Source organism: Balaenoptera borealis (assembly GCF_965194805.1).
Source record: "Balaenoptera borealis genome assembly, chromosome: 1".
In the NCBI taxonomy this organism is placed as follows: Eukaryota; Metazoa; Chordata; class Mammalia; order Artiodactyla; family Balaenopteridae; genus Balaenoptera; species Balaenoptera borealis.
The window spans coordinates 182,821,780-182,830,398 of NC_138860.1; the positions used below are offsets into that span (position 1 = coordinate 182,821,780).

The following is an 8,619-nucleotide window of genomic DNA, read 5'->3' on the forward strand; positions in this document are numbered from 1 at the left end:
GGAAGTCTTTGGGGGCTTTGCGTTTTCCCACCGCAGGGACGCTGGTTATTAACAAGTGTTGCCCAACATCTGCCGCGTACTTGGCTTGTGCATTTATTCTCGTCCTTCTCATTATGGGCATATAAATCCCTTTTCATGCCCCAGCCTCCTTCTGCCCACATCTGTCTGCAATTTACTCACCATGTGCTGTGGCTGGGGAGGAAGCATCTTATTTATGACTTTGTAGAATGCCAGGCAGGAAGCTTGAGGTGCTTGCTACCTTGAACTTAGATGGGCTCAGGGGGTCTAAGGTCTGGGCTACCCCAAATGGGAATCAGGCGACCAACATCTCCAAACAGATCTGAGGAAGCCTGCCAAGCCCTGTCTCATCAGATAATCACTAAGTATTTGCACTAATGGCACTTGGCACTGGGCCAAGCACTTTATACCTCATTTAATCCTCATGACAACCTGTGAAGTAGCTACTACTATTGGCCTCAATTATAAGAAAAGTAGGTATTGTTATTGTTGCCTTCTGCAAAGGAACTGTGGTTCAGAGAGGTTAAGGAATTTGCCCCAGGTCACACAGCTAGTAAGTGACAGAGATGGGATTCATGCCCAGATCTGACTCCAGAGTCTGCTGTCCCCTGACTGAGCTAGGATGGCCTCCTGTCTCTCTTGTCCAGGCCAACTTCACCCCTCATGACCTCATCCAGAGGGGAGATGAGGTGTTTAGTGCAGTAGAAAAAGTTTCCGACTCTGCTGCTAATTAGCTCTATCACCTTGGCCAAGTTACTTAACCTCCCTGAGCCTCATTCAGCTGTCTCCACCTGTGAAAGGGGTTAATACCTTCCAGCAGGACTGGGGTGAATGGTAGACCAAGTGCACAGAACAGTGCTGGAACACAGTAGGTGCTCAATAAGGCTTTCCTTGAATGAATACTGACGAGTCCTTGTTAATGAGATTATTGTTCCTACAAAGCAGTCGCCTTTGGGGGATCTCTGGGTCCCTGAGCATGGCCCTGAAGACCTTTGGGGATGGATAAGAAATCGTACAGCACAGAGTTGGGAAGAAATGCCTGCATAGCTCTGTGCCCTGTGGGCTAAACAGAGGAGGGTGCACATCATGGTTACCGCCTTCACAGACACGACCTCATTTAATTCACTGTTACTGTCCCATCACTCAGATCAGAACACTGAGGTCTGGAGAGCCGTCTGCCCCAGGAGCTGGGCAGTCGGTGGGTAAATGAGCCTCTGCTCACTCCCTGCCCATACCCCTGGGCACAGGAACAGCAGAGAGAGGTATTCCTCCTCCTCCCAGGTCCAGAAGGGGGAATACAGGTGAAAATTCTTTCCCTGGCCCAGGACACAGAAGGCAGGTGACTCTGTCCTGGAATGAATACCGGCAAAGGAGGCTGAGACAGCGTCTGGCTGCTTCCTGAGGCAGCCTCGACTCTCTGCAGGATCGCGAAGCCTGGCGAGACCAAAGGACATCAGCTCACACGGCCTGGACCCAGCAACACGTGCCCATGGGAGACTCCTGAGACTTGGATCTCCTTCCTGAGAAGGGTGGGGATGTTCCAAGGCCCCCGGGAAGCTGGGAGTGGAGGGAGCTTGTATAGATCTGCCTGGACCGCAGGAGGGTTGCATAGAGAAAGCATGCGTGCCTGGCACAGTGACTTCTGATCACACGGTGTCAGCTGCACCGTGACACGGACCACCTGCCTGCTACGGCCTGAAGAGACCACCCAGAACACTGTCTAGGTGGCCCCCACCGGAAACAAAACCCCAACAGGAAAGTGTCTACCCAGCTTTAAGAGTAACATGTACTGCTGGGAAGAACGCAGACAGGGGCTGGAGCTCCCGGGTGAGGGCGCACCAGCGTCCCAGGCTTCCTGGGGGACGGGTGGTGGGGTGTTGGACAGACAGCTGGCTTAGCCAGTGTTCTGCGGCTCACTTCACACCTCTGGTCAGGGAAGCCCACAAGGACAGAGCCGCCTAACCATCCAGCACAATCCCCTCTCCCTCCCCGCCAGTTAGCCTTGTAGCTGGGACGAGGGTGCCCAGCCCTCCCTGTGGCGACGCTCTTGCCAAAGGGAATCTCTGACCCTGAATTTTGGCTCTTTCCCTGGATCTTTCACAGGCCGAGGGGAGCAGAGATGCCCACCAGCCTGAAATGCCCCCTGGGATGGTTACAGAAGAGAGAGACAAACAGATTCTTTAAGCCACCCTGTTTTGGGGTCTTTGCTACAGCAGCCTGAAATCAACCGAAGGAACAAACCTGCTTTGGCCTCAGAAATGAACTCTTCAGAGAGTATTTATCGTCCTAGTAAGTGGTAAGTGGAAAGGAGGGTGCCAAGTCTTATTGCCCTTTCCCCTCCTAGGAGAATCAAAGACACTAAGAGGGGCTCAAGAGATCAAGGCAGACCCCACCCAAGATATTTTCTCCCCCAGCGTTTCACGTTGGAGGACTGGGAGGGGATGGCTTCCAACCTTTCTCAAATAACCTTTTGAGACACAGTGCGGGCAAGTGGCTCCGAGGAGAGATGGGTATGGCAGCGGCCAGTACCCCAGGCCAGCTCTAAGGAAAGCAGCTGACACGGGGGCCCACTGGTTTCCTGTCTCCTAAAGCAGTGTCTCTCCTAACTCCTCCCCCCACCCAGCGCTGGATGCCGCGCTCCTTAGAGGGGAGCTCCTGCAGACCAAGCAACGAGAGAAGAGGCCTGAGCCCCCCCCCGGAGAGCCCACCGCGGTGAGCGTGAGGGAAGTGGGGGAGGGATGTGCCCTCCAGCACAAAACCCAGCCTCCCCGCACTGTCCTGTGAGGGGAGGCACCGCAGGACCCTGAGAGCTCTGGGTAAGAGGCACCCCAGCTGCTGGGTCAGCATCCTCGTTCAGCAAAGATAACTACCTGCCATTCCCACCTCAGAAGGAGGCGCCCCATGACCGGCAGCGATGGAGAACGTGAGGCGGTCACACTGCGGGAGGGAATGACATCTGCACCCGACCCAGCGAGACGCAGGATTCCACCCAAAAAGGAAGGGGCAGCCTGGGCTGGGGGGCTGGGCGCTGGGAGACTCCCGCGGCCGCATCACTGCCCCTGCAGAGGCAGGACCCTGGCTCCTGGTGTCCTTGTGGCCCCAGCTGGGGCCCAGGCGAGGGAGGGGAGGAAGCTGTCGCCGACTTGTCACTCACCCTGCAATGCTTCTTTGGCTCTGGCTAGCTCCTGTTCCTTCTGGGCCAGCTGGACCCTGAGCTCGGTGGCCGCGAGGACCTCGGAGGACTTGCCGCCCTGCGACTCCTCCAGGTCCTTCATCAGCATCTCCTTCATCTGCCGGAGAAGGTGGACTTCCTCCTGGAGCCGGGACACTTCCTCCCGCAGCAGTGCTAGGGGAGAAGGGCACACGGTTAGAGCGGGGGACGGTGACTCCCGCTCGCTCACTTTTCTGGGTACAGCTTGAAGGTGCTTTGGCTTTCCCTGTTTGCTCTGCGTTCAGGGCCTGTCCTACTATGCGTAGGAAAACCCCCAAACGACCTTATTGCAAGGAGGCCCCGCCCCAGTCCTGGGCCCCACCCACAGTCTGCAGAACACGCCCGGTGGGACTCCCTGCCTCCCACCACACTCTCTAGGGCTCTCAGGGGTCAGCACTGCAGTCTCAAGCCAGCAGCACTCCCAGTTACGCTTTACGTGCTTTACCTTGTTTACTAAAACCTCCGGAGGCAGGATGCTTCACCCCCATCTCACAGACTAGGAAGTCAAGCCTCGCAGAGATTAAGAAACTCCACGAGGGCATAAAGTGAGTAGGTAGCAGAGGTGGGATGTGAACCCAGACCTGGTCGACTCCAGGCACAGTCAACGCGACAGTGTTACTCAGGACAGTGCATACCCGGGCCGAGATGCTCACCTCACTTAGAGACCAATTAAAAGAGCTTCTGACGTAGAGAATGGACTTGAGGACATGGGGAGGGGGAAGGGTAAGCTGGGACGAAGTGAGAGAGTGGCATGGACATATATACACTACCAAAGGTAAAATAGATAGCTAGTGGGAAGCAGCTGCATAGCACAGGGCGATCAGCTCAGAGCTTTGTGACCACCTAGAGGGGTGGGATAGGGAGGGTGGGAGGGAGACGCAAGAGGGAGGGGATATGGGGATGTATGTATACATATAGCTGATTCGCTTTGTGATACAGCAGAAACTAACACACCATTGTAAAGCAATTATACTCCAATAAAAATGTTAAAGAAAAAAAAAAAAAGAGGTTCTGAGATGCTCATGGAAGCAGGTCCTGGAGCGGCTGGCCTTGGCCTGCATCACTAAGCCACGCATCGCTCTCTCCCTCTTCCCCACCCTCCTGCACGCTGGCCCCTCTCTGTGCGACGGGCCAAGCTCCGTCCAGCCTCAGGGCCTTCGCCCTCCACCTGCGACATCCTTTCCCCTGTTCTTCCAGTGACACAGCCGCCCCCCGACACCACCCTGTCCCGTGCTCCCATGGTAGCAGGGGATGCAGTCCTCGCCTGTGAGGGTCAGAGGGCACGGCTGCGGCACGGCTTTCGAGGCCCCGGGTCTCCGGTCTGGCTCCCTCGCTGACCAGGAGTGTGGTCACGAGCAAGTCCCTTCCCCTCGAAGCCTCACATGCCCCTTCTGTAAAATGGGTCTAACCCTCGTGGGGTTGAGATGCAGGAGGAAGCCTGGTCCAGGGGATGTGCTCAGCGTATACAGCAAGCGCTCAGTGCTGGTGAGACGGGGGCTGCGTCTCCCCAGGCGCCTGACCCTCTTAGCGGTGCCCGGCGTTCTCTAAGGCGCTACAACCTGCACTCCTTGGGGACACGAAGGCAGAGCCAGGACTGGGGTGGGGGGCAGGCCTCAGGGAGCAGAGCTGAGGCCTCGGGGACCCGGGGTCCCTCCACCCCCAGAAGCCCGGGGAAGGGTGGCACTGGCTCCAGCCCCTGTTCCCTGGTCCACCTCAACCGCCTCCTCTGAGGCCACCTGGGCCCAGCTGCCACCCACACAAGGGGAGGCCGCCCTGCCCTCCCAGCTCCTCAACCCCCACCCAACCTCCCCACAAAAGCCTGAAACGCAGGGCGTCCCACCTCACTCCTGCACTGGAAACCCTCCCTGGCTTCCCGCCAGCTGCCACAACAGCCCCTCTGAGGCCTCCCTCAGGCCACCTGTGGGGGGACTTCCAGTTCTGGAAGGTGCTAGGCTTGTCCCGCCTCAGGGCCGCTGGAAGAGCTTCCTTCCTTATTCACAGGTTCCTCCCTGTCTGGCAGTCTCAGCCCTACTGTCACCTCAAGAGCCCTAAAGAGGCCCTCACCCGTGGTCCACTTCTGACAGCAGTTTGGACAACCCACCCCAAACCCCTCATTAATGTGGGAGGCCCACCCATGCGTTACCGTGTGCGTGCCCAGTGGGCACAGCTCCCTGAGAGCAGGCCTGGTAGCTCTGCTCTAGCTCATCCGCTGAGGGGTCTCAAGTGCCCTGAATACTATACGATGACACACGACAATCGAATGATCTCCTCCAGCCATCGGTCCACCCAGCAAGAGTTCATGGGCACCTGCCCCAAGCCAGTTGCTGCTGAAGGCACTGGAGACCCCTGGGTGAAGGTCACAGACAGGTCCCACCCTCAGGCTCGTGCTCCCAAACCCCACAGTGAACACGGACTGAAGAAACCCAAACCTGCACCCCGGGGAGGCAGGCTGTCTGCAAGGCACCTCCTGGCTGCTCTGACATGGACAGACTCAAGTGCAGGCTGGGAACTGCCCAAGTCTCTTAGCAAAACTGCAAAGTAGGAGGTTTGCACTGGGGGCCCCTCCCCTGCCCTCATTCCAGACAAACATTTGCAGGTCGCCTATACTGCAGGCCTGGCGCAGGGTGTTCAAAAAGAAGGGAACTCCCTTGGCCTTGAGAAGTCTCCAGCAAGTGGAAGCAGCACATGCAAGTAAGCATAATACAAAGCAGGTGTGGCATGTGCTTGGCGCACAAGAACATTTGAAATGGGCCTCGGAAGATGGCAGGGCAGTGAGCAGCGGGGACAGTATGAGCAAAGGCAAGAAGGCTGGAAAGGTCCCTGGGTGACCAGTAACCAGTACCAGGTGAGGAAGAGCAGGGAGGAAGCCAGGAGAGGTACGACAGGGTCAGATTATAAAAGGTCTTAACCTCGACCACCACTCTGTGCCCCCAGCCCTGGCTCGCCATCTCTAGCAGTACTTAAGACTCTGGAATTTTCCTTCTTGCTCCCTGCCACAGACTGAATGTTTGTGTCCCCATAAAAATCATATGTTGAAACCTAATGCCCCATGTGATGATGGTACCTGGAGGTGAGGCCTTTGGGAGGTGATTAGGTCATGAGGGCGGAGCAAAACACACAGCAGAAAGACAGCTGTCTATTAACCAGGAAGAGGGTTCTCACCAGACACGGAATCTGCCAGTACCTGGCTCTTGGACTTCCAGCCTTCAGAATTTTAAGAAACAAATTTCTGTTGTTTATAAGCCACTGGCTATTTTTGTTCTAGCAACCCCAAACGGACTAAGACACCCTCCTTCCTCAATTCTCCCCAGTCACCCATCCTGCCAGGGCCTGTCCTCACTCAACTGTCACCAAACGGTTATTTCACGATAAGGTGTGAGTGACTGCTAAGCATTCCTATTTATATTTACATTGCTAGGCAAGTGGAAGCCAGGGCTGTTTGATTTTATTTTAGGGGCATGACTTCTGGGCTTCCTTAAACTGCCCAGAGGAAGCCACTGAGGTGGTTTGCGGTCTATGCAGATGGCAGAGGATTCCAAGAGACCTGGCTTCGAATCCAGTCCTGGCCAGGGCTTTGTTTTGACCCTGAGCAAGCCCCAGGATTTTTCCGGCTCTCAGTTGCCACGTACACTGCTTGGGGAAGATGTCATCCATTTAGGGTTGCCGGATTTAGCAAAATAAAACAAAGCACAGCAAAACAAACCAAAAAAGCCCAGGTGCACAGTTAAATTTGAATCTCAGATAGACAACAAATAATTTTTAGTATAAGCATGTCTTAAATATTGCATGGGACGTACTTGTGCTAAAAATTGATTTGTTGTTTATATGAAATTCAAATGTAACTGGGCATGCTGTGTTTTATCCAGCAACCCTACTTCCATTGCAATGAAATGGGGCCATCATGAGAAAGGGCTGTGCTACGATATTATCTCACAGGAGGAAGGAGGGCCTGGCACAGCCTTCTCTGCCCCTTGCTCTTGGATGAGAGCAAGACAGGGCTGGGTGCCCCTATCCTGAGCTAACAGTGGCAAAGGCAAATTTTTTCCTGCGCTCACGTTGCTAATAGGTGTACCTGACACCTAGGCCCCGCCCCTTGAGTCAGGCTCTGAAGAAGCAGGAGGGCGGGATACCCAGTACAGCTCCTGCAGGAACCAAGTCTTAGGAGACCAGGCTGGAAAAACAACTCCACAGAAAGAGAGAGGCTTGTTCAAGCTTACTAACTGCACCTGCCCTGGCTGGACGAGATCTCACACAGCGTGGACCCTTCCAGGGGCAGAGAGGGGTGACAGCCCTGGGACTGCAATCACAGAGAGCCACAAGACTGAAGCCCATTTACAGGCTTCAGGACCATTCATTGGCACTTCCCCTCCCGGGGCCTCAGTGGCCTCACCTGTGAAATGGGAGTGATGAGAATGAGACACACAGGTAATGCACTTAAACGTGCTAAGCACGATGAGTGCTGTGTGTGCCCTCACGCCCTCAACTCCTCTTCCCCTCAAAAGGGGAGCGACCACATTCCTCAGAAGCAATGAAGAAGTGAGAGTTGGAAGACTTGGGTTGCTGTCTCAGAGGGATTGCTACCTCGCTGTGTGACCTTGGGCAAGTCACTGTCCCTCTCTGGGCCTTCATAATATCAGTGCCCTTAGAGGGATGCACTCTTCATGAATCTAGATGAATGCTACCGATTGTGCATTTCCCCCCTTGGTGGGACGGGGGTCCCTGCTCTGGTCCACAGCCGCACTGCTCAGTGACGCAGCCACAGGCACATGTGGCTACTTAAGTGTAAATTAGTCACAACAAACAAGTCAGTTCCTCAGGCACACCCGTCACATGTCAAAAGCACAGAGACCACCCCCTCGGGGCACGGAGCTCCTGGTCAGTGCTTGTCCAGGGGCACGAGGTGGGGAAGGGAAGAAGCGGGGTTCGTGAAGCAGCTGGTGCAGCGCGGGCCGCACACACATGGACAGGAGGGAGCCTTGTGCCAAAGGCGGGGGAGCTGCTGGGGAAGGAGCCACGTTCCGGGAGAAACCTCACTGGCCCTGGCCCAGGGACACAAAAGGGAAAGATCAATTGTGTACCTTTCTGCTGACGCTGGGCAACCACGGACCTTAGGGCAGGGGGCTGGTGGTGGTAAAAGGGCCTGGTGCCAAAGAAGCCACAGACCCAGCAGAGCTCTAGACCATGGAAGCCGGAAGTAAGCATTGCCTGGGAGACGGCAGCTCTCCCACCCCCGGGAAGCCAGCAGTTACCAATGATGCTGCCCTGGGGGGAGCAGGCAGGCCACACAGTGGAAGCCCCCAGAGGCCTCTTCCCAAGGGTGAGGGGGGTGTGGCATACCTACTCAGGTGACAGAGGGAGCTGGGGAGACCCTGCCCCTGCCCCTCTGTAGC

At 55.9% G+C, this 8,619-nt stretch overlaps 1 protein-coding gene across 6 annotated transcripts in view; it reads right to left on the minus strand.

Annotated features, from left to right (window-relative positions):
- Nucleotides 1–8,619, minus strand: part of LOC309623881 (kazrin) — a 460,374-nt gene that overhangs the window by 120,203 nt on the left and 331,552 nt on the right. For all 6 annotated transcript variants that reach the window (XM_082381160.1, XM_082381158.1, XM_082381162.1 and 3 more), the window contains one exon: nt 3,173–3,364. In XM_082381160.1, the coding sequence (XP_082237286.1) occupies nt 3,173–3,364 (192 nt within the window). The remainder of the gene's footprint in view (nt 1–3,172; nt 3,365–8,619) is intronic.